Here is a 27237-nt window from a genome sequence, read left to right on the forward strand (position 1 = left end):
TCCGCTTACTTGTCCCTCCGCTGGCCTTAGTAGTGACTGTCCCCACTGCTTCCTCTGGGAAGCCGCTTCTCTCCACACTGACAAGCTCCGTGCAGCCCCGGGGAGAGGTGTTGGTCTCTCATCTCTTCCCTCCCATAGTACCTTAAAACCTTCTCCTGGATGAAAGGTTATCCCATGCAAAGTTTGGTTGCAGTAGCTCTTATAGTGTCCAAGTTATTAGCGCACAAACATACAAACATTCTCCTTTATATATTATAGATTAGGCTGTGCGCTACAGTTGTTCTGCAGTAGTCAGAGAATGAATATCCTTAAAGAAGAAAGTGAAGGGTAATTTCTCTTCTTTCAGTATTTAATAGTTTAGAACCATAGGCTGTACGCAAACATATATTAACAAATAATAAAAGGCCTACAAAAAGTATAGGTTGAACCTCTTCAGTCCGGCATGCTCGGAACCTGACTGGTGCAGAATCAGAGAATTTGCCAAACCACAGGAGATTAATATTGTCTAGCAGCATAACCAACACTTCCACTACTTCCTGGGCTCTTAGAAGACATTGAGGGGTAAATTAGAGTTAAATAACAGCATAGAACACTGACAACCAGGACTGTTGGCTATAAACAAATATTATGGGAGCGTGGGTAATATGGCCACACTCATTATAAATGGACATCCAGCTAACTAAAATCATGTTGGATCACAGATGTTGCCAGACCAGAGAGTGTCAGACTGGACAGATTGAAGAATTTATTCAATAAAATGGATCTTGGAGGAGAAATTATGGACAAAACCACAGCAGTCCTTGGAAATTCATGGGTTATCAAGGGAACAAATGAAGTCTTACAAGCCTCTGTTTTACAATAAACAATTTCTGTTGCATAAAAAAGCCTCCACCTGAGCACACTAGATTTATATACATGGATTTTCTAACGCTACACCAAACTGTAAGGTCTAAGGTTTTAAACTGCAACTTATTGTGATCCTTGTCAATCTTTGTAATCTGTGTAACTCTCAAACTTACTGTAAACTGTAACTTTGTAATCTTTGTAACATGCAGCCACCTTGCTTGTAACTTTCCCTAAGCTGCATTCTCCCCTGAGTGAATGGATAGAGAGTGTGAGTGTGAGTGTGTTTGAAGAAGGCTTGGAACAATGGACCACATGGCAATGACTCATCACAGTACGGGTATGCTCCCTGCTGGATAAAGGGAAGTCTGGGCATGCTCTCTGCTGGATAAAGGGAAGTCTGGGCATGCTCCCTGATGACAAGGTGAATGAGTCACAGGAGCCATTCAGACACTATATAAAGAGAAGGAGCACATGTGAGATGCTCTCTTTTTCCTTCCCCTGATCCAGAGAAGCTTCTCTTCAGTGTCTCTCCTCCTGACCAGCTTCCCCAGCCATGATGAGCAGACAGACCCTCCAGGATCCACATGCCTTGGCTCCTTCTGCAACCCTGTGTAAGAGTGTGATTGCCTGAGGGCAGGAATAAATGGGTGTGAATGAGTGAATGAATGGAGGGGTGTGTGCTTGCTTGCATGTCTCTGAGAGAGAGAGAGAGAGAGAGAGAGAGAGAGAGAGAGAGAGAGAGAGAGAGAGAGAGATCTTCTTTAGCTTAAACCTTTGGTGGCTGCTTTCTCCTCTTTAGTTTTACCTAGTGGAAATAAACCCATACTAGTGTAACCCTGGGTGGTCTCCAGTGAGACTATTTTTGGGGTAACAATTTCTAATTCTGAATATTTAAAATCTTGAAAAATGCTTAATATATGAACAGATCTCTTAAGAATTGCTCTTAAGAGATCTGTTCATTTTATTCCTTTAGAAAAACTCTAACCTATAAACACAACATAAGAGCATGTGGGAAACTAAGTTAAAGCAAAAAGAATTAGAGCTCTCCCTTACAGTTACTGAGATCCAGAGGTATAATTTTAGGTAACTTTTGCCTTATTTATGATAGAAACAGAGCCTTGCCTTGAAATGGCATCACTGGAGAAACTAATTATTTCACAAACAAAATGCCACTAAATGGTTAAACTCATTAGAAAGGTTGCAATTAGTTATGCACTTCTGAAAACAAACAAAAAGATTATTTATCCTTTTAGACATGAACAAGTTAATGCCATTCATAAAAAGGAAGCTGAATGTAACATAACTGGATCATCAGAAGACCAATTTCAGTTTTAAAGGTATAGTTCATGTGCTCATCTGAGGAAAAATTGGACATGCTGATCTTTCTGAATCTTTAGTACATGAAGATCTTTGAAAGCCTAATTATTGATGGAGAGTCAGTTGGAGTAAGGAAGCAAGTCACTGTGAGCCAACAGAGGAGCCAAATCCTAGATGACGACAGGAGGTGTTGATAACACAAAGCTACCACATCAGCCTGGGGTAACTCTCCCTTCCCACCACACACATTACACATTTTTAGAGTCAGCCATGTTTATTTTATCTGAAGCCGTTTTGTCATCCTTAACCACGCCAAGAACTATTCATCAATATTGTTCTGGATTTTAAGCATTTCAATCAGTCATTGTTCACTCTTAATAACAGTACACGGAACAACTCAGGATCTGTAAACTGTATGAGGCCTACCAAAGTGGTCAGGCATGAAGGAAATATATTTAAAACTAGCAATATCATATTCTGAACATGAACATTTTCTGAACATGTTTGAATTCTATTTTTATTTTCTTTTTTGGAGCAAAATGACAACAACTTACTTGTCAAAACTGTACTGAGCCATTCTGGCGATGAAAGTTGCTTCTCCAACTACCTGAGCCATTCTGCCAAGTGCCTCTCCTGCTGCACATCTCAAAATGGGATTAGGATTGTCAAGGGCACCCATAACCAATGTCAAAGCAGATTTGCGAACTTCTTCTGGTCCTAATGTGCTTTTATTCTCAGCTAAACCCTGTATGAACAAATGGGACAAATGTTTGACCAAAAGGAATAAAAGTACGTTTTGATGTCTGTTGCTGAAATCAAATTTGAAACCGTTTAAACTGGTATTTTTACAAGAAGATAATTCACAAATCAGATAAGCTACATAATTTTTAAGTGATGGTTTTATGCACGGAAGGACATAATCTTACATCTTGGGAAAGGGATTTCATTTCTACTTTTCTGCCTATTTCCTAAAGGGTGGCAATCACTACATGGGATTTAAAGGGTTTTCTCTCTCTTTTTTTAAATACTAAACTAACGTTATGGGTTCATACAAACAAACGGACAAAAAGAAGACTATGTGAACACTCCATTGACACCAAAACAATTTTATGCCTCTGCCCAAAAAAGCAAAACACCTAGTTTCTTCCAAAACCAAACTTCTTTGATAACTGTTTTCCATGAGCCAGTTCCAACTATAAACTTGCTGAATTGGCTCTACCCACAGATCAAACAAGCAAGGCAACAGCCCATAAACATTGCTAGGCTCTGGTTCCATAACGGCAGTTTTGCAAACACAAAAATCTGAACACTGTCTGGAAGAACTGCTAGAGCAATAGCCCTTGAAATGAAGAAAAAAGGAAATCAGGCTCCTAGAATTTTCTTCTGGTCTAAACTGACTTATAATGCTGGATCCAATTAGTCTTCCAACAGCTGGCTTTAAAGGAGACTAATAATTAATTTTATCCTGTCTGAAAAAGACTATGTGCCCAAATCAGTGAACTTTTGGGGGTCACTATTAATTAACTGATGAAGCTGGCTGTCATCTTCAAGGTATTCTGGGCAAAGTCTATTCTGTACCAGAAGATAGACAAGGGGGTGTGCACTGTCAGAGGAACAAGTAAGGTATGATTTCCCATGCCTCTGGCAAAAAGGTCACTGGATCCTGAAGAAAATGAACTGACTATTCAGGCTATGGCATCGAAACCAATACACCACAACAATTTAAAATGTGTGGGGTAGGGAGAGAGAATCCCAGCAGGAGAAGGCCAAAGAGATCAGTAAAGCAATTCTGTTATCCTTAGAAGGAAAGTTTCAAGTTTATTGGCAGTGGATCATCTGTGGGAACAAGAAAAATATTTCATTTGAAAACTGTTTATCTTCCTCTCAGCACCTCTGGAACATGTCCCCTCAGAATCCTTCTGTACCCCCACTGCTGCGGTCCACTCCTTTGAAGAACTGTGAAAACAAGCGTTCTGCATGGGCTTGAGACAGAATGGCAGAACTCACAGAGCAGTCATGAGAAATTAAATACAACATGACCACTGCATTAAGGGTATCCATGGCTCTTCTCATCCTAGCACTCCATGTGAAGGAGGGAAATTATTTTCTCAGAGCAGAAAAGCAATAATTAACAAATTAAAATTAAAAGTAACTTTGCTCTACAAGTGTGATTCCTCTGCTTGTGTGCACACACTCATGCTAACTTAATAAGAAGCATACCCCAACCTGTAAACATACCCTAAAAGGAAAAGGCTGTTGAAGAAAAACCAAAGATGGCCCACCAAGACAGCCTGGCTACCACAGTTGCCACTGACCTCTCTGAAGGCAAGATACAAATTGGGCATGACACACAAAAGGGCTAGAGCTAGCTGAATCGAAGGAGTGAAAATGGAAGTCTCATTTTGCTGGCATCCTACCCAACTCACAAAAGAGGGGAGTCAACACATCAACCTACATTGTCATTACTGTCACAGTAAAAAACACCATTATATATGTATACTATAATTATACAAACATGGACACACATACACCCCTATTAAATTAGAGTTACCTTTAGCTAAGACACTTAGGCGGGGAGGCTTTTATTCTCTCCCCTCACCATGGGATCCATTTACATCAGACTGGAAAGCTAACATTTTTAAGTGGTATGCTACTATGTGATATTGCAACAGTCACTCAATTAAAGGACATTTTAGCTATAGAAAGAAAATGTTAAAGGTGTTTTTCTTTTTCTAATCAAGGAAGCAGCAAAATCACATCTTGACACACTGGATGGGACTGAAAATGCTGGATGACAACAGGAGCTTGTTTGGTCCCCAAGCACAAGAAATATATTATGAACTCTCAGAAAAAGAATCAAGTTGTTTTTAGGGGAAAACACCTTCCCACCCTTTCCCCCTACCCTTCCCCCTCAAATTATAATACACATGCACAAGGGGGGCCGATTAAGAATGAAAAGGCAACCTTAATTCTGGTTTTGCCTAATTCTGGAGTGCTTGACTTTGCAATCTTAATAATGATCTTTTAAACACAGATTTTGTGTATTTAACATTTATATAAAAGTCCATAAATCTCAGAATTTTACTATCTGCCGGTTACAAATTTTAAACCATTTTTACCTTCAATGCGCTGAGAACAGCAGTGAAGATATTAAGCTGCACAGCTTGTTGGCGGACACCTTTAGCCTGTTTGACGCATTCAGCAAAGTGATCTAACATTTGTAGCCTACAAAAGAACAGTTAACTTAATTAAAAAGACACACAATTCCAAAAAACAAACTGAAAAGATACTAAATTTTGCCTAAAAGGAAAATATCAATGCAAAAAATAAAACAACAGTAGAATTCTTCTATTTGGCTGTGCAATGTATTGGACCCTATGAAAAACTACTCCTGTCTCACCTAGTGGCCTGAGAACATGAAGCTGGGCAGAGTGGGTAAAGACCCCTGTTTAGCATTCTGCTGACTCTGCAACGAACTCAGCTAGAAGCAAGATATTGTCACTTCAGTTGAAATGATTATTCAGAGGGATCAACTGAAAGACAGACCTTGCAGAGGAACCTGAGAACTGTGGGGATAGGAGAGAAGAAAAATTCAATTGCCTCACTGTCCTCCTCCTCAGACACAATGCCAGGAGTAAGGAGAGTGCATTGGCTATTTCACATTGTCTCCTTCTACCTACATGCTGCTACAAAATTAGAGGAAGGAAAGAGACTATGAACTGGATTTGTGCCTCACTTTTCCCCTAAAGATGCCAGGAATAGAGCCACTAAGCTCCTTTTCCAGGTGGCTGTGGTATGGCACGTATGTTACAGAGACTTTTCATTCAGATGCAGGCAGACTTTGTCATAGTGATCCATGCCACTTCCATTGCATAACTGAATTACAGGCAGTCCCCGGGTTACGTACAAGATAGGGACTGTAGGTTTGTTCTTAAGTTGAATCTGTATGTAAGTCGGAACTGGCATCCAGATTCAGCCGCTGCTGAAACTGATCAGTTTCAACAGCGGCTGAATCTGGACACCAGTTCTGACTTACATACAGATTCAACTTAAGAACCCCAGGCGTCCCCAAGTCAGCTGCTGCTCAAACTGATCAGCAGCTGATTCCAGGAAACCCTGGGCAGAGCAACTCTGCCTCGGGCTTCCTGTAGTCAGCCGCTGGTCAGTTTCAGCAGCGGCTAACTTGGGGACGCCTGGGGCAGAGTAGCTCGGGTGCTGCTGGGTTGGTCCAGTAGCGCGGCCGCTCCTCGGCGCTACTGGACCAACCCGGCAGCACCCCAGCTGCTCTGCCCCAGGCGTCCTGATTCAGCCACTGCTGAAACTGATCAGCAGTGGCTGAATCAGGACTCCTGGGGCAGAGCAGCTGGGGTGCTGCCGGGTTGGTCCAGTAGCGCCAAGGAGCGGTGCTGCGGGACCAACCGGCATCGCCCCACCTGCTCTACCACAGGCCCCGGGCTTTGCTCCACGTCTCCCTGGTCTGCTGAGGGAGGGGCACTAGCTGCATCCCCCCCCCCCAGCAGACCAGGGAGACGCTGAGCAAAGCCACGGAGAACCCGGCCGGACCCACGGCGCTTCCAGCTGATCTGGAAGTGGCCGCGGGTCCGGCCCCGGGTCCTCCGCCGGACCAGGCGTCCCGCCGCTCCAGTCCTCCGGGGCGAGAAAATCCCTGTTCGTAACTGCAGATCCGACATAAGTCGGATCCGCGTAACTCGGGGACTGCCTGTACTGCAAAATGTTCTGCATACCTTAACCAATGATAAAAATGGCCTCATCACACATCAAGTTGAATTTTCAGGGCTATATATTAGGAAAAACATATTTTACTTCTAAACTGAGTACATGAGATATGGAACGCGAACTGAGAGACAATGAACATGGAGCCCAAGAGTTCCATTTTAGACAGTTACTTTTCAGAGTAGACTGACATTTTGAGAGAACTATAATTCTGTTAAATATAAGGAGCAAAGACAACTGTACATGGAATTGCACACAACTTAGACTGACCTGTGTTTGTAAGAAACATGAGGAAAAACCACACCAAAGAGTGCCACAGAGGCATCAATGACTGATACTCCAAGAGGAAGGGGGCCAGGCACAGCTTCACCAGCTGGGATGCGCAAATAAATGGAAGATGGGTCATGCTCCAAAGCACCACTTCCAGATGCACTGTTTGGCTGAAGCTACAAATAACCAAGATTTTAATACCTTCTAAATACATATTTGTACATACTTACACTGGACATATTTGTACATACTTACATTACACCAGAATGTAATACAAAATTTAAAATAAAACCAGATTACTGACCAGCAGTGAGAAATCTCTGACTCTATTTCCATCTCACATACCGTGCTAGACAAAGCCAAGAACATTCAAAGCAGCCAATTGCTGGATGTGAGCAGTCTTAGTCACTGTTAGTACAGATGAGGTCGGCGAATCCAACCCAATGTGACACAATTTAGTTTGGATAGCAGCTCTGGAAGCAGCGATCAAGAGAGACATTTCAGGGGAAAAGATTAAATCACCATTCCTTGAGCTTGGGTTTGAGGTGGAAAGACAGCATAAATCCTGTATCATCTCAAAGATAGTGTTCTAGAAATTGACTTCTGTGTTATAATACAAACATTCTCTTTAAAGTCGTCCTCTTACCCAGGTGCGCCATCAAACAACAGTAACCACAAGTGAAAAGAAGTTGAACTTTCTCATACCAAATATTTATTGTTATTTCAGTGATAATACAAGGTCCTTTCCCTTCCTTCTCCTCATAGGAGCTCAGCTTCCTTGTGAGCTTGAGAAGGCGGAGGCAGCTTCCTAACTGTCTGGGCTTCTTTGTACTGTACCTTTCAATCCAGCCATTGCCTCTGATGAACCCAAGGACAGCTTATAAACCCTTTCCCCCACCCAGAGTGCCATTCTGCTCCTGGAAACAACAGCTCCTCTGCCCCCTGAGTATTAGGTTTTGGGGACACCTGTGTGCATCAAATTAGTCATTTTTGGGGGGTTGAGAAGGAAATTTTCCCACACTGCCAGATTGGCCTGGGCAGAGGGCTATTTTCACCTTCCTCTCAATAGTCCAGAGACTCTGTGGGCATGTTACGTTATACAGTTCATGTCACAACCTAGCAAATACCCAAAGCAGAGGAACTGGGAGCAGAATTAAGGGAAACGTATTCTCTAAAGAAAGTGGAAATGGAAATGAGCCTCCTAATGTCTGGCTCAAGCCCTTTTCCACATTCCCTTTAAACTTCATTCAAGATGAAGCCACGGGAAAAGGCTTTGAGTGAAGAGAGGGGAGAGCACTGGTGACAGCTCTCTAGATGGTACGAATGACCCATGTATTAATTGAGTTATTGTCAGATAAGTTTCATTTAATTAATAAATTAACTTGTGGCCTAGTTAAACAACATTCCCAGAACCTTGTCTTTCTTCCTATAACGTCTGTCCCAGGCCCAAAACACAAATGGACCAACTTTAAGAGTTGATCACCCACAAAAATTTGCTTAGAATCTCCAAAAAGAAATATTTCCAAAAACCTTATATTTTGCACATGTCTATAAATGCTTCAAACAGTCAAATTTCCTTCAAAAATATTTAAAAGTTCCTCCTATTCCCAATAAGACTTTGTAGTGGTCACCATCTATAATGGAGGGATATGATTTCACACAGCTGTTTGAAGAGGAAAAATAAGTGCCTATTTGGTATAACACTAGCTGCAAATGTTAATAGTGTGACCACAGTTCCATTATAAACACTGCTTCTTTCATTCTAAAATACCTCAGCTGGGTAAAAAAATATGGGACTTCTTGCTAACTCTAGAAAGGTTTAATTAATTGTTTTAAAAGCAAGGATAGCTTATTAACCACAGCTTCATAAATTGTTCATTGATATTTTCTACTCATTTTTTTTGTTTTGTTTTGCTTGCTAGTTTTACCAGAAATTTACACTGCACCTGGAAGGCTATAAAATCTGTAAAATCCTCTGAAACAAGCTTGAAAAATCAGTAGAACTACACTGGCCTTCCAAATCCACAGGAAGAGTGCAATTTCAGTTTTTATGATTTTCTTCAATCGAGCCAAAGCTCAGGAGTTTTATTACTGATTTTTTGTTACCTGATCTTCAATTGATTTATGATCAGTTTCCTGTAGCCAAGAACCAAGAAGAACACTGTCATCATAATGGCAAAGAGATCTAAGCAGTGATGTAGTTGTATTAGCAGAATTGTCTGTCAAAGTGAATTCTGCCACCAGCTCCCGAAGGAGTGCATTAAATGATCCTAGAAAATAAGAAATGTGCATTAAACATAGCAATAATTTTTAGCTCTTCTATAAACTTCAAGGCATTTTACAAATGCAGGAAAGTAACAACTTTCCCATTTTACAGATTAAAAACTTGAATCAGAGAATTAAATGTGATTAGTGCAGGGAGAGTGGCAGTTCTACATATAGAACCCAGAAAAGATCCCTGACTCCCAAGCCCAGCACCTCACCCAGTGCATCTTGCTGGTTCCTACAAGACCATGCTACCAATCTTGCAAACATTTATGCATGCGAATGGTCCCAATGAGTTCACATAAAGTTACTCATGTATATAAGTATCTGCAGGACCAAAGCCTATTTCTGTAAATATTATAGCGCATCAAACAAGCCACAGGAAACAAATGTACTATTGCTCTTGTCCCATCTACTGGTATTGATCTAATAAATTTATTTCATAATGTAATAAATGAGCATGTTTGAGTTTACTAAACTCTGAATTACTTACATGCAAAATGAAAAAAAAAACTACAATACAAAGAGAATTACCTTGAACCAGAAAATATGGAACATTTGAAAAATACAAAATCATGTTAAGGTGGTATTTGTTTCCACAGAAACTGCATGTACTTTTTAACATTTAGAGAATCTAAACTGAATAAATTATCCTTCATTAGAATTCCCTGAGAAAAATCACACATGTAAATAATAAAATGAGCATTTTGTCCTAACTTTTGAGCACTTGAAATCAATATATTTAATATATCAATCAACAGCTACAGGTTAATACATCAAAAATACAGGTTGAACCTCCAGTCCAGCACCCTGGGGACCTGACAGGTGCTGAACCAGAGAATTTGCTAAACCACAGGAGGTCAATATTGTAGTGAGTGGGTTTCTTTATTTTTATTTTATGGAAGTGAAATAAACAATTAACAATTCTTGCTGTGTTGCTTAATAATATATGACTGTACTGATACAGCCTCTATAAGCCTAGGCCCAGCAAGGACTTATCAGTTCTCTTCATAAAAGTGTTAGTGCTGTTACACAATTTTGCTGTATTGGCACAAGGATATACATAGATAATGCATAAAAACCATGCTTACCCTGCTTGCTGGGCTCTGAGGAGAAATTTAGGGGTAAATTAAAGCTGAATAACAAAAGCACAGAACATTGAGAGCCAAGACTGACAACTGTAAACAAATTTTACAGGACAGTGGGAAGCTTGGCCACGCCTACAATAACCAGACATTCGGGTAAGTAAAATCATGTCACGCTACGGATGTTGCTGGACCAGAAAGTGCCAGATTAGAGAGATTCAACCTGTATTTAAATAACTGATTTTAATCGGCAAACACAGATTTAAACAACAGATTTTAATCTTGTTTTTAATTTGCAATTTTTAGTCATTTCCATAGAAAAGGGTTAAGTCACATGTATGGGTGACCATTAAAGCATGCTGATCTGCAACTAAATATAAAACTACTATACAGGAGGCCCCCAACATGCGACCACCCGAGTTCCAACCCCCCACATTTACAACCATTTTTGAAAGTGCTGAAGGAGCTGGAAACCCCCGACTTATGTCCTTGGCTCGCATTTCTGACAGCGCACAGCACCTACTGTAAATTTGGGTTTGAGTTACGATGCCCCTGACTTGTGACACTACCCCAGGAACCAATCGCATCGCAAGTTGGGGGCCTCCTGTACCAGATTTTTTTGCCAAGCAAGAGGGTGTATATGTGAGTGTTGGTGTATATATAAATACGTGTGTGTGTGTGTGTGTGTGTGTGTGTGTGTGTGTGTGTGTGTGTGTGTATGTATGTATGTATGTATGCGTATGTATATATATATATATATATATATATATATATAAAAATAAATAAAAATACTACTTAACTAAGTGCGTATATTTGTGTACACACACACAAATATACACTCTTAGTTAAGTAGTTATATACTTACATTTTTTGAGATTCCTAAATTTTACATATTTATTACAGTGAATGATGCATTTATTTACTATATTATTATTAATTTTTTTACTTGTGATTTGTGTCAAGGTCTATTTGATGGGCAATTCAAATAAACTAAAAATGCATAACAGCATGTTAATGTATAATTACTATTACTTAAATAAAACTACCTTAAATGTGCTAGATACACAAGAAAAACAGTTTATCAAAACATGTTTCGCATTTAAAACAAACTGATTTATTAATCATGAACCCAAGTGAATGGTTCAGGTCAGTATGTCCTTTAAGATTTTAGAACTATTAGTTCTCATCCTTTCACATCTAATTATATTCATTGAATCAAATGGAAAAACAAGCTTTCCCAATTGGTTTAACAACTTTGAATGAGCCAGTGTCACTGAACTAACCTAGCCAAATACACAGAAATGAAGGAAATATCGTCTCTGAACTGCAGAAAAGGCTACTGCTGTCAAAAGCTAGTTTAACACTCTGGTTCCACTTGCTTAGCCAGTAACTTCCCCAGTCAAGTGGCCTATCTTTAAAATGAAAGATGCCAACATGTACTGCTGGTTATTTTTCATTTAATTTAAATGATTGTAATAAAATAAATAAATTTAGGCCTTAATGTAATTTTTCACAGTTTCAAATTTCATTTAAAATGCTTATTTCAAAAAATAAACCTATATTTAATGTAAATTTAAGGATCCAATTTTCAGAAGGGGTTTTAAGAACATAGCAACGGCCAGACCAAAGCTCAGTATCCTATCTTCCAACAGTGGCCAATTAACAGAACAGGTATCATCAAGTGAACCATTCCCTGTTACTCATCCCCAGCTTCTGGCAAAGAAAGCTAGGGATATCATCATCATCCTGGCTAACAGACACTGATGGATCTACTCCATGATTTTATCTAGTTCTTTTTTTAACTCTGCTATAGTCTTGGTCTTCATAACATCCTCTGGCAAAGAGTTCTGCAGGTTGACTGTTCATTGCGACTGTTTACTTGTTTTAAACCAGATGTCCATTAATTTAATTTGGCAACCCCTAATTCCTGTGTTGTGGGAAGGAGTAAAGAACACTTCCTTATTTTCTTTCTCTACACTAGTCATGATTTCACAGGTCTTAATAATATCCCCAATAGTCATCTCTTTTCCAGGCTGAAAAGTTGCACTGAATGATGCATTAATTTATAATATATTATAAATCACTCCTTGTGCAAGAGCTATTTCATACCGTTAATAATTTTTGTTGCTCTTTTCTGAACCTTTTCCAATTCCATATCTCTTTTTTGAGATGGGGAAACCACATCTGCATGCAGTATTCAAGGTGTGGGAGTTTCAGGGATTTACACAGAGGCAATATATTTTCTATCTTGGTAGCTTTGTTTGCTTTTTTGACTGCTGCTGCACATTGAGTGGATGTTTTCAGAGAACTAACCAAAATTATTCCAAGATGTCTTTCTTGAGTGGTAGCAGCTAATTTAGGCCCCATCATTTTATAGTATAGTTGGGATTATATTTTCTAATATGCATTACTTTGCATTTATCAACATTAAATTTCATCTCTCATTTTGTTGCTTTGTCACCCAGTTTTAAGAGGTCCTTTTATAGTTCTTCACAGTCTGCATGGGACTTATCTTGAGTAGTTTTGTATCATCTGCAAATTTTGCCACCTGTTTACATCCCTTTATCCAAATTAGGAATATGCTTAATAGGACTGGTCCCAAAACAGATCTCTGGAGGACACCACAAGTTACTTCTTTCCGTTCTGAAAACTGACCATTTATACCTACCCTTTGTTTCCAATCTTTAAACCAGTTACCAATCAATGGAAGAACCTTCCCTTTTATGCTATGTCAGCTAAGAAACCATAAAACTGAAAACCAGGAAATGAATCATTTTTATCCTTTGTATATATGCCTTAAAAAATAATTGTATATATATTTGTTAAATAAAAAACAAAATACTACAAACTTAAAATTCCCATAAATCCTTTTCTTATCTACATATACCTTACACACACTGTATGCACTGTGCTGTACTATGCAGAACTTCAACTGCTTTGTTTTAACATACATAATAAACCAAATATACATGGAAGATTTGTCACATCTTGGAAGTCTACCATTTCTTTTAACCTTGACTTTAGGGGTGTGTCTACACTGCACCCGTAGCTCGAAATAAGATACACAATTTGCACTACTCAAATTGCGTATCTTATTTCGATTCTTTTTAGAAATAGGCTATTTTGAAATTTGGCGCCTCTACACAGAATCAAATTTCGAAATAACACACTATTTTGAGACATCCATTATCCCTCGTGGAATGAGGTTTACAGGGATGCCGAAATAGCGAATCCGCTATATTTCAAAATAGCGGAAGTGTTCAAAAAACACAAGGTAGCTATTTCGGGATACCGCTGGTATCCCAAAATAGCACTGCAGTGTAGTTGTACCCTAGCTCTTAAATATTTAAACTTCACAAGATTTTGAAATGGTGATTTATTTTCAGCGGGTATGTATCTCAGCAATAACCACCAGAGAATCCATCAAAAAGAATAACAATACTTTCTTATTTGGTAATTCCCTTCAAAAATATATTTTTTATTTACCTTCATACGTTTTTGGAGGTAACAAAGCCAAAATGTCATAAAGTCTTAAACGAACCATAGCTGCGCTAGCTTTAAGATGAGCTCCATGGGCTTTTATTACTGATGGAATGCTATGGTGTGAAAAAGAATAGTTAGGTACAATCAAATATTAAAAAATAATGATATAGGGCATTTCCGAATGTTTTTAAAAATAAGTTACCTAGACTATGTTGATCCCAGGATATTAGAAAGACAAGGTGAGTGAAGTAATGTCTTTTACTGGACCAACTGCTGTTATTGAGAGACAAAAGCTTTCAAAATTAAGCAGAGTTGTTCTTCATCCTGGACTTCATGAAAAGTTCTGTGCAAACCTTGGCTTGTTCACCAACAAAAGTTGGTCCAATAAAAGAAAAAATGTATCTCCCCCACTCAACTTGCCTCTCTAAAGCGAAATCAAAACAGGCCCAAAATATAAGTTTCACAGTAAAACTTTTACAAAGCTTAAGACCAAAATAAGTGTTACCATGAAATTTTTAATAATCAAACTAGAATTATCTTCCTGCAAGAAAAAAAAAAAAGAGAAGGGCATGGGTCTGTGGGCAATCCAAAGACTGCAACATAAGGTCCCATCATGAGTAACTACAAGTAAAATTAACTAGTCATATAAGCGAAACTTAGTGAACCCATGCATCTGACGAAGTGGGTCTTTGCCCACGAAAGCTTATGCTCCTACACTTCAGTTAGTCTATAAGGTGCCACAGGACTCCTCGTCGCTTCTGCAGATTCAGACTAACACGGCTACCCCTCTGATACTTAGTGAATTAGTTTCAATATATAGGCTGAGTGAAAAGTAAGGGTTTGGAGATTTTTTTCTACTTTTGCTAATGAGAGCCATTGGTTGTAATAGCAATAAGGATTCTTTCAACAATGGCAAATTTAGCCTCAGACTGTACTTCTAAAATTATGCAGAAAAGGTCAGAATCTTAAAAAGAAAGGTACTTACTGTGACATCATTGTCATGGCACATTCTATAGGTGTCATTAGTTTTCTGATCACATCTTCAGTAAGGAGCTCAGGACAGTGAGCAACAAAACTCCTCATAGCTAAAAATGTAAAAACATTTCAGTCAAAGTTACATTGCAAGAGAAATGGAAATAAATTTCAGCAAGTAGCCTTGCTATTGATGCTAACAGAAGATCCAATACCCCTCCCCCCCAAAAAAAACCCTTTTAATAACATTTTTATTAGCCCATATCAAAATACATATCAAATATTGGAAAAGGTTAATTATGTAACAAGTTTTGTGCATGCTATTTTCAATTATTTTTGATAGAAAGAGGTGTATTACAAATTCTCTGTATGAATTTGTTATTTGTGATGTTGAAAATAACATTCATCTAATGAAATAGGACAAACTTTCACAACTTCAAGTTTCTTACCGCACAGAGCTCCAGCACGACCTTCCAATGTTACTTGCCAAGTAAAAGAGTCTCCTCGGGCCTTCTCTGCCTCCAGCTCCTTTAGAGAACGAGGAAATACATTTCGCCATAGCAGCAGCATCTTAGGTAGATGGTACCGAACAACTGAAGGACCTAACCAAGGAAATATTTATCTGAAATTGCAGCATCTATTTATAACATGTAATATAATAAAAAATAAATATATTTCAATGAATAACCTAAGACTAAAATAAAGTGCAATGCAATAGAGATTTCTGAGTACAAATTACTTTTCACTGTATAAACGGATTGCTTGCTTTTTGCACTTGCCCTTGCTAGAATAATAAAAAAATAAAAGGAAGTCACTCTCATTTTAGGTTAAAAGTGTTGTAAATACACTGCCAGGGTATTTTTACTTGTTGACTAACAATTGTTTTTAGAGGGAAAAGGTAGGTGAGATAGATCTCAAAAGCGTGTCTCTAAACAGAAATTGATCCCATAACATTTTTTACTTCACCCACGTTATCTCTCTCTCATATCTTGGGACCAACACAGCTACAACAACACTGCAAACTACTGTTACTAGTTTAACTCAAGGAAATGTATCTATTAGTACTGTGGTTTATTTATTTATACAAATGTTAAATTTGGGGGGCAAATTTAAGAGGACACCATCCCTTTAAAAAACCTGGATTTTTTTATAATATAGGTTGAAACTTCCCTAGTCTGGCAACATGCCTGGTCCACCATTGTCAGTAACCTCATGGGTACTCTGGGGCTAGAGCACTGATGGGGAAAAAACAGCAGGTTGGGGCCAGAAGCATTGATGAGCTAGGGAAGAACGGAGCTCCTGCCCCCTGGCAGGCCCAGGGGCCAGAGCAGTGAGGCCCCAGCACCCCTGCAGCTGGAGGAAGGGGTTCCTGGAACTTCTGAGGCTGAAGCAGCAGAACCTTGGGGAAGGGGACAGTGGCCGGGTCCCAAGGGTGCCACACTAGGAATGTTCAACCTGTACAACTAGTTTCTATTTTTATTTTTCATCACATTCTCAGGTTGAGCAAAACATGTTCTTTTAACTAAGCTAAATTATTCATTTTGCAAGGAAAAACATTAATTGGCAGTTATTAACTAGGTATCTAGCTTCAAGGTTAAGTTTTTCAAAAAGTTTTAGAAAAGGTTCTGGAAGGCATAAAATCCACAGTCGAAAGCCATTTTTCTTTTCTTTTCCCTAAGGAAAAAAGTTCCTAAAAGGGCAAACAAGATAGTTTGATATATTTCAAAACTCACTTATGACAACAAGTTTGCAAAACTCAAGATTACTTAAAGCAAAATGATGACTTGAGAGGGAACCTGACTGAGAACAGAGGTCTGCCACTTTTTCACCTTCGGTCATAACATAATTAGAAAATTGTTACTGGACCACTAAAATTCAAAGAGAAGACATTAAAAACCTCTCATTGGATGATCAATCTACAGAATAAACTGCCACAGAAAGTCACAGTCAAATATTGTAAAAGAAACGCTGAACAAAAATTAAAGCAATATAAGTAAAATACAAAGCAACAGCAAGTACAAACCTAAAGTCATAAGTGCACCTAATAAAAGCCACCCAGCTTGAGTGCGCTGTAAGGACAGTCTGCTATTTTGAGCAGCAGTTCGTAACAGATCCTCCGCAATACTGACTACCATCTGAAACAACAGGATAAATCATAATGGATTTTAAATATATTTTAAATTGGCTAAGAAAATTGCCACAAAATTACTATTATACATGCTCTACTGTACATTAAAATGTTCTCCAATAAACAAACAAACAAACAAACATTTTGTAAAGACCAGATTATTTGTAGGCTGGTTATTTTCTCTTCTATGTATGTGGATATAGTCAACCTGTTTTAGTCATACATTAATTCTCAAAACAGAACGTAATAAAAATCATGAAAAGAAAACAAAGCTGCAATATAACAACTAAAAGCACACAAAAATGACTTTCATTCTTTATCAGTCATTAGTTAGGTTTCAATGGTGTTTTAAAGGTCAACGTCCCGTCAGTCAGTTGGAACTTTTATTTCTCCATACAAATGTCTTTACTACAGCCACATAGTACAATTCCAGAGATTAAATGCTTATCGTCAACTCACTTTTCCCTTTGCATGAGGAATACCTAAGGGACACTGATGTACTCCACCTAGTAAAGCAGCCATTGCAAAACTGTAGCCACTAACAGCCTCTGGTGAAGTCTTCAGATTGTTGAGTCTTTCTGCACACCTATCCAGAAAGGGAGTCAACTGGTAAGGCAGTGCCACAGCTACACAGCGCAAGCACCATGCAGCAGCTAGTCGAGCAGCCATGCTTGGATGAAGAAGAACTGAGGTTACTGTCTCCAGTAATCCTGTGGAAAAACAGTGTATGATCATGTAATAAAAGACTATCACAATGTATAGCCACTAAGGAGCCAACTCAGAGCGGTAGAGGTCCTATTCTGGTGTTTCATCACTTCTGAGTGCTTCATTTTGCAACCTTAATTTTCTTTTAACATCAGTTTGTGTGTGTTATACCCTATGGTTTTTTTTAAAAAAAGACATTGAAATAAATTCTACCACATACATGATCCCCAAATAGTTCATCAGAAGGATGGGAATCTTTAGATCCATAGCAAAGGCTTCTGACACTCCAGCTCAGTAGCAGACTATCATTCTGAATAGCCCCTAAAGAGGGATGACACACATTTGGCCAATGGGTTTCACAGATATCTGATGACAACAGAGATAGGGCAAGATTTAGAAATCTTGAGCTCTGTTCCAGGTTCCAGACAGCAGTGTACTCTAGGGGTCTCAGACAATTCTATCCTGTCCCAACCATTATTTGTTAATTGTATCAGTTAGATTCATACTCAGAAGGATCCCGGGGAGGCGACTTTGCTATGGCAGGGTGCCATTTCAGATATGGGGGGGAAGGCAACCAGTGCATACTGTGATGGGGGGTGAGGAAGAGAAAGTGAAAGCATGGGGGAGGCGGAATGAGGACAGAGGCTTCAGCAGTGTTCCTGAGTATGCCAAGTACAAGCCAAGCACCAAATGGGGAAGTGGGCAACCACCCCATCTGCCCTCTACCCACACACACATCATCTCTATCCAGGGGCAGGAAAACCAAGGTACTGGAAAACTATGTTTTTTGGCAGACAACTTCACCAGCTATCGAGCTGGTGGTTCACTCTAAGTGCCACGCACCCCTGGTGGGGGAGGAGACTTCACACACTCCCCCATCCCGAAGCCTTGATTGGCCTGGGGAGCATCAGTGCGTCCACAAGCCAGATCAACCTACTTCAAGGGCCAAATCTGGCCTGCTCTCTTGCCTACCCCTGATCTAATTCCTATATAAAAGGCAGAAAATTAAACAAATATTAAACCCACTCAGCTCTAAGATTAGCTTATTCAGACATCTTGTGACAAGTCACTTAAGAGATACTGGTTAGCCTTAAGATTTTAATATATATTCTTACTTTGTTACTAACTCTGTGGAGAAAGAAAGAGACCCTGTCTGGACTCATGAGCTCGATCTCAACTATGGAAAGGGAGTGGGGTCTAATGGGTTACAGCAAGGGGCAGATACATTTCAGTGCTCTGTAAGATCAGAATGGCCATAATGGGTCAGACCAAAGGTCCTTCTGGCCCAGTATCTTGACTTTCGACAGAGGCCAATGCCAGGTGCTATAGAAGGAATAAACAGATGAGGCAATCCTCATGATCCATCCCCTCTCGTCCATTCCCAGCTTCTGGCAAACAGAAGATAGGGACACCACCCCTACCCATTCTGGTTATTAGCCATTGATGGATCTATCCTCCTCAAATTTATTTTGTTCTTATTGGAACCCTGTTATTGTTTGTGCTTTTCCACCATCTCCTGACAAAGAATTCCACAAGTTGATTATGAAAAATAATGTATTTTCTTTGTTTTAAATCTGCTGCCTATAAATTGAATTGGGTCAGTTTCTTCTGTTAAGTTAGTGAAGAAAGAAATAACACTCCCTTATTCTATTTTTCCACGCCGTTCATGATTTTCCAGACATTTAACATATCTCCCCCACCCTTTAGTCATTTATTTAGTCTTATTATCTATTCCTTTTCCTTATGATTCCCAATATTCTGTTAGTTTAAAAACTGTCACTGCACATTGAACAGATGTTTTCAAGTAACTATATACAATGATTCCAAGATCTCTTTCTTGAGTGGTAACAGCTTTTTTGTATCTATAGTTAGAATTATTGTTTTCCATGTGCATTACTTTGCAGTTATCAATACTAAATTCCATCTGCTTTCGTGTTGCCCAATCACCCAATTTTGTGAAATCCCTTTGTAACTCTTTCTAGTCAGCTTTAGATTAGTCTCTTCCCACCCACTCCCACCCCAGCCCTGTTTTTTCAAGAACATTTGTAAGTTTAACACAGTAATCCAAATGCAAATCCCAGCAGCCCAAAACTCATTCCTACTCTTCTCCCCCCAACCCCCCATCTTTTAAGTGGCGTACCCAGCAATTTTTTCATGATGATCTAATGATCATTCTATCAAACTCCGGTCATCTGAAGAAGTGGGCTGTGCCCACTAAAGCTCATGATACCATCTATGTGTTTGTTAGTCTATAAAGTGCTACCAATCCATTTGTTGTTTTTTAAGTTTATTCCATTACTGGAATGAACAGCCTTTTGTTATTCATAATCACCCTACCTTTCTCTTTTTATAACAAACTCCCTACCCCAAAGGCAAAGCTGCAAACAGCTCTAACTCTGTTGCATTTAAGAACTTCCTTGAGAGTCAGGGCATGCAGCTTTAAGCAGACCTCAAGTATGAAATCCAAGGGGTTCAAACTCGGGGGGCTACTGCCCCACCTAGGGTCCCATAAATGGCGCCCTTGCAGTGAAGCCTCCTTCCTAGGAGCTGGGTGGACAAGGACTACCAGCTCTGCTCCCGGAACCCTCCTTCCCAGGAGCCTGGCAGTTAAGAGCTGACTGCTGCACTCCTGGGATGGAGGATTCACTATGGCAGCAAGGCCACCTCCCTAGGAGTGGAGCCGGCAGCCAGCTCTGCTCCTGGAGAGGTGCCCTGGGAGTTGGGACTGCAGGGGCTGGCAGCCCTGCTTTGGGGGAGGCTTTGCTGGGGCTTTGCAGTATAAAGTTAAGCTACAGAGCCCGCCGCATGTGTAATCACTAAGATTTTTCACAGCTACATGACGGGTGGGCAAAAGGGCCTCCATAGCCTGGAAGTCCTGCTACTCCCTGCTACTTGTTTCTTAAATGGTTATTTATCCATTATATTTTGCCAGATTTTAACTATGTTTCACATTAACTGCTCAAAATATCTAATGAACTACTAAACGGAACCACTGAACTTCATCTACATACCTATAGAGGGTTCTTGTATGAGTGGAGATGCTGTGGCATTCAGACTCTGTACCAGGCTACCTAGTTCTTGAAGTGCGCAAACCATCACATGTTGGCTTGCAGCTACATCAGCAGCTCCTGATTTATTTTCACTGTTCGTATCATTCACAACTGCTTCTGCAAGAGAGAAAAATAAAGAGTCTTATTAAACTCTCATTCTTATTAAGCTCTTCCATTCATTTAATTTTGTTAACAATAATGGGAAAGTAATTTCTGAGATAAGAGCATTCACAGAAGGATCATCACCAAAATTACAATTTTTCAGTTATGATCATGGAATACAGGAATTCTGATGAAATTCCTGATATAATCTTAACTGTTGTTTTCAGTATGGCATTACACCATGAAAAAACATTCTGTAAAAATGTTACGGTACTCTTCCAGTTTATTGTCTCAATCTCCAGATCAATTCTGTTCATTTAATAAGTAAAATTATGTATTTTAATCGCCAGCTTTGTAAAACTTTCCATGGCATCTTCAAATCAAAGTAGGGTCTTTCTTCTCAGACACTATCACAAATAATTAAAGATTCTGAAAGCCAAATTGTAGCTGCATTTCATCTTTTGAAACTCCACTGTCTTCAAAATATGGCCTCAATTATTACAACTGTACAAACTAAATTTCCGGAGGAATACAGGGGTGTACCTGAGAGCCTAATATGACTAATGTGATTAGTACAGATAGTAATGCATAGGAAGGAAAGAATACAGCTTCATTATTGGAGCCCATGGACAGTTTTTGGGGGGGTAGAAGTTTGAAAAAAATCCTTTTACTATTAACTAGGCACTTTATATATAAATTATTGCATGGTGACAAATGCCATTCGTGCAGAATCTCTCTTCAGAGTTGAACCAAATTTTTTAATATAGAGAATTTAATAGTGCAAACTGATTGGAAAAAAAAGGTGAGTAGTTTAACAGCATAACTATAGTAATCATTCATTAGCAGAGAAGAAACATTATGAAAGATTTGCTTAACTTGTTTCCTATATAAAGAAAAACATTTCTTACCCACTGCCTTCATTTGCTTATCAATGGCTTGACAAATATCTTTGGCAGCTGCAATCTGTGCTTTCTCCCCTAATAAACTGCCTACGGTTGCTCTCAGGATAAATGACACACATCTTCGAGAGTATACTGCCTCTACATGAGTCTGAGTTGCACGAGGATGAGACACCAGATCCAGGACATGGGACAAAAATGTAGCAAAATTACGCTCCAACCACTGACCTCCTAGTGTTGTAACAAAGACAACATATGCCTGCAAATACAATATATATATTCAATTCAAACAAATAAAAAAAAAAGATATATTTATTCAGGCTAGAAGGATTTAGAAAGAGAAGAGGAAAGTCTAGTCAAAGCAAAACTCCAAAAAGACATTTTTAGGGTTTTATTATGTTAAGGTTAATTGAGCATTCCAATGGGGAGTATCCCTCATTCCAACATAGCGGACATTTTGCATATGTATCAGATGCTGGAAAGACATGCACCTTTTAAATCTGAGTTTTTTATTCCTCAGTTCCACCATCTTTGTACCAAAAAACAAAATAAAACAAAACAAAAAAAACCACACACCCACACTCCCCCCACAACCCACCATCCCTCAAAAAACCGTATAGTTAACTTACTCCAATACTAATACCAAAACTATTAACTACTGGACTACCAAACTGCGAGCTAACTCCAAGATCAAACTAGCCTCAAATTCAGGATTAGAAACTGCCCCAGAGTATTCCTGGAGCAGTTCCTAATCCTGCACTATACATTTTTAAATAGTTTTAAGGTAGCCTTAGCACACTGTGATTGGATGATATTTTTCATAGATCCAATAAAAAACAGCGAACGCCAACCTATAGTTGTCATATTCTCTAATTTTAAAAAAGCTTTCAAAAGTCAGCTAGCACTGCTAGCTAAAAAATTGTAGTAATGTTTATGTAGTGCAGTCAAAGAGAATTAATAAGTTGATACAAATTGCCAAACTAAGAAAGTACATTACACAATTAGCAATCTAATTATCTTAAAACAAATAAGAGAACAATAACTTAATAGTCTTCATATGTACATTTTTCCTCAAACAGGGTTAATAGCTCCAGTGTATGTATATATTGTTACTATATTTTCAAAAAACATCTTTTGGATTTCAGAAAATCTTTTTAAAAATTATCACAAACCTGTGTGACACCAACTCGCACTTCCCGATTGACAGACCCTCCTACTTTCAACATCTCACCACCACTTTTTAGGAATCCTGACCCTCCTCGAAGAAACCCAGTGGCCATAAGTTCTAAGACTTCCTCCAGGGTAGCCCGCTTCACATTCTGACGCATCACTTTTGGAAGGAGACACACCATTTTTAGATACACCATTAAACATTCCATATTTTTTCTTCAGTTTTATTACTTTGAATTGTCAGTGGAAGACTCCCCCTGTGCTCTTTATCAAGGTGTTTAAACAGCTGCTCTTAGCAAAAGCAAAATAAAACTACTATGATCAAGTCATTCAGACCTGTCTCAGACTACTCCTGCCAGCATACATGTATACAGCACAGGTCTATGCAAATTCTTGAAGGGAGGAGAGAAACACAGTTGAAATGAAGGGAGATGACTAAATCTAGCTTCTTGTTTCCCCCCACTAACATAGTTTTGGGCAGAAGCAGCATTCTGCATTTCTCCCTAGTAGTTCCCTCTGGCCATGCTGAAGGGACAAACCTGACATGCTGCATAGGGTGCCACACATCTAAGCCCTGTAACAAATTCATATATGGAAGTCTTATTTTTAAAAATAATAGACTACTCCCCCATTCGAAATCTTCCATGTTTCAGGTTTGTGTGTGTCATGATGAAAGGGGTTAAGGGAGTAAGGAAGATAAGATAAAATAAGATACCTGGGCCCAGTTCTAACCTTCAATATTGAAAGATACACATCACTACAAATCCACACTTTTAAAATTACTCGTGACTGTCCCTTCACATGCATGCATAATAGTAACTTCTACTTACACAAGTTTCAGAGGGCTAGCTGTGTTAGTCTGTAACTGAAAAAACTTAAGAACCAGCAAGGTTTAAACAAACACCTGACCTGGTTAGGCCGCTACTTTCCATATCCGCATGACATAAAATGCTAAGCACCGGCTACTTAGAATACTGAGAGCCCATGCTATTAGCCTCATTTAACATGGACACTCTAATTGACAATATTTTTTCCCTTCTCTTTCCCTCCCAATCCCCTCTTTTTCTCTGCTATTTATTTGCAACCCGGTCCTCTTTACTCCATTCATCTGAAAAAGTGGGTTGTGCCAACAGAAGCTCATGATACTAGCTACATTTTTTGTTCGTCTCTAAGGTGCTGCAGGACCATTCGCTGTTTTTTAAGTTTACTCTTACATAAGACAATATACAAGTCCACTTATGAAGGATCAGAATCTGGTTCCTAAGACCTGCCTATGCTAGGAATTTTTTTTGACCTATGGATGCAAGCCACCTGTGTTAGTGCCATGGAGGCTTTAGCACAGACAAGGCTCAACTGTTTTGACAGCCATAGGACAGACCACAGTATCTGTCTACAAGGATGACAGAAGGGTATTCCAGCAACCATATATTTTACAGGGTCGATCAGGCTACAGTTGTCTAGGATATAAGGGTACATCTACACTTGCTCCCTAGTTCGAACTAGGGATGCAAATGTAGCCAACCAAAATTGCTAATGAAGTGAGGATTTAAATATCCTGTGCTTCATTAGCATAATCTCGCCCGCGCACTATTCTGCTCATCAGCTGATTCAAACCAGGAAGTGCGCTCCGGTACGCGTTAGCTCCAGTCAAACCCCTTGGTTTGAATGATAACATTAGTTCGAATCAAGGGGTTTGATTGGAACTAGCGTGTCCCGGAGCACACTTCCTGGTTCAAATCAGCTGACAAGTGAAATAGCATGCGGGCGAGATTATGCTAATAAAGCGCGGGATATTTAAATCCCCGCTTCATTAGCAATTTCAGTCAGCTACATTTGCATCCCTAGTTCGAACTAGGGAGCAAGTGTAGACATACCCCCAAAAGACCGGGCATAGTATACAAAGGAAAAAAGACATGGTGTCATTTGCTGTCTTAAGGCTGTTGATATAATATAGTGTGTATGGGCAACAGGCCCATGTGACAGGTAAAACAAGTTGGAGATGTGTATGTACAATTCTAGTCTGGAGGAATCATAGTTGACATCTTAGCTATTGTGCTTTTGTTTTGTTTTCATGTTCTAGTCATCAAAATCTCCTGGAGCGAATCACTTTTTTGCAAGTTAAAATTAATCTATTACCTTTATCTCTTTATGGGAATATAATAGGAAATACACAGACTTCATTTGTTTTTAAAATTTAAGTCTATGAAAAAATCCCTGCCATGAACTAAGGCAATAACACATCATGCCATGCTGTCACATAATGCAGTACCTGTTGCTTGTTTTGGTATCAATGCTGTAGCCATGACTGTCCCCAAAAGCTTCGACACTGCAACTCGTACACCATAATTTGAGTTTTCCAGGGCTTTAAAACAAAGCGTTGCTACATTTTCTAGCTCAGCAGTCCACATAAATACTGCTTCGTTCTGTAGTTCCAGTAGGCACTATAGGAAAATAAAAATTCTTAAATACTACTACAGTCTTCTTTTCCTTTTTGCCAGTAAGCCTATGCTTAACTAGGTTTATGTGGCAGACATGTTAATATGGACACCGTTTTTATTGGGTTTTTTTCCTCTCTCCCACTTAGCCCCAAATAATTTGCTTGCATTATCACTGAAGAAAAACCATGAGATTAAGCAAAAAATTCAAAAGCATGGCACCTCTTTTGTTTTAATATACTCAACTAGCCATGAAAATCTGAAGTAGCTCACACTGTCAGCCCTTTTGTGGCCACGACTGTTAGAGACACTTATTAGAAGGAGACACATCCAAGAGTCGAAGGACCTCTGGTACTGTAAACTGAGCAGTATGCACTAATCATCACTGACAGAGGCCTCCTATGGCCTGCTGGGATGAAATATCCCATTCTACATGTTACGATACATAATGTGTAGTCTTCCTTGTCCAATGAGAGTGAACATCTCAAACTGACTGTTTGCTGAGACTTTGCGTAACTCTCTGCTTCATCCATGTTCTCCCCTCTTTGTGGACAAAGTTCTTTTTGTGTGTCTTCATTGTTAATTTGGAATAACTTTGCTGAACAAGGTATACTAGTGAAAAATCAATATGCTGCATGCTATAGCCAGATTTAACAAGTATTGTACTATTGTGGGAAAGGTTTGAGGACTGTTATAAAATCTAGAACTCCAAGCATATATTTCTGATGCCCTTCCAATGTTGGAATGTGTGAAAGTTAAACAGAAGTTAATTTCTTATCTCCAATTTGATTTAGAGAGCAGAAAAAACAACTAACAGATCATCTACCTGTGCAGCATTATTCCCTAGACAACATCTTTAGTGCCTTGTTTTAAATGACTAAGACTGGAAAAATTGGCTTTTGATGAAAGACTCAAAGAATTATTCATAAATAGGATACCTTAACCAAGCAAAAATAATGAAGGAATTAAAAACAATCTACTATATATTTTGAAGAGTTTGTTTGTGGATTTGTCTGTGCAAAATAAAGTCACACTTCACGATTACCTACAGATACCAAATTTTTCATAAACAATCCTGTCACTTAAAGTAGCTGAATGCACTACTTTTTAGACTGGAATATGATGGTTGAAAGGTTTAGATAATTATTTTTGTTTTTCATTGGAAAAAATTCATGACTATTATGATTAGAGTTCATAAACAAATATTAGCTGACAAAATTAAAATGGAGTTGCCTATTCAACTGTCAAAATTAGTTATAGAAAGAGTAATGGAAGCTTTATGAGTTTCTGATTCAAATGTACTATGTATAATTATTCAATAAAATGAATAATGTTTGAAATTTAAATCCTACAAATTTAAAACTATTCTTTTACTTCCCTTTTGCAAGCAAATTAATAACAAATTCTATTACATATAATTCATTTCTTGAACTTTCCTATAATGTAATGTATGCAAAATCACTTTGCCTGGTCAACAACTGGCTTCACCTGCTAGTCTATGAAAGATGAGGAGAGGTTAAGAGGGAACAAGAGAGTAATCAGATTTTTTTTTAAATTAGCTGCATGTCAGGATCTATCAGGAAAATAAATTAACATGCTAATCTATTTAAAAAAGCAGAATAGTCTCTTAAGGGAAGATGTAGAAGCCCAATTACTTGGAACATTTAAAGCTACACTGGACAAGACATGAAGAAATGTAGAGTTTAATTCCATATCTGTAGTTCCTATAATTCTGTCATACAACTTTAGAAAAATAAATAAATAAAACACTGAGAA

At 38.8% G+C, this 27237-nt stretch overlaps 1 protein-coding gene across 7 annotated transcripts in view; it reads right to left on the bottom strand.

Moving 5' to 3' along the window:
- The window catches only part of HEATR5B (HEAT repeat containing 5B), a 95361-nt gene that overhangs the window by 45566 nt on the left and 22558 nt on the right, over positions 1-27237 (bottom strand). For all 7 annotated transcript variants that reach the window (XM_075924950.1, XM_075924954.1, XM_075924953.1 and 4 more), the window contains exons 6-18: positions 25296-25467; positions 23029-23186; positions 21866-22115; positions 20817-20972; positions 17560-17810; positions 16996-17107; positions 15422-15574; positions 14986-15085; positions 14004-14113; positions 9274-9437; positions 7168-7343; positions 5283-5388; positions 2718-2908 (exon numbers count right to left, since the gene is read on the bottom strand). In XM_075924950.1, coding sequence (XP_075781065.1) covers positions 2718-2908; positions 5283-5388; positions 7168-7343; positions 9274-9437; positions 14004-14113; positions 14986-15085; positions 15422-15574; positions 16996-17107; positions 17560-17810; positions 20817-20972; positions 21866-22115; positions 23029-23186; positions 25296-25467 — 2099 coding nt within the window. The remainder of the gene's footprint in view (positions 1-2717; positions 2909-5282; positions 5389-7167; positions 7344-9273; positions 9438-14003; positions 14114-14985; positions 15086-15421; positions 15575-16995; positions 17108-17559; positions 17811-20816; positions 20973-21865; positions 22116-23028; positions 23187-25295; positions 25468-27237) is intronic.

Source organism: Pelodiscus sinensis, chromosome 3 (assembly GCF_049634645.1).
Source record: "Pelodiscus sinensis isolate JC-2024 chromosome 3, ASM4963464v1, whole genome shotgun sequence".
NCBI lineage: Eukaryota > Metazoa > Chordata > Testudines > Trionychidae > Pelodiscus > Pelodiscus sinensis.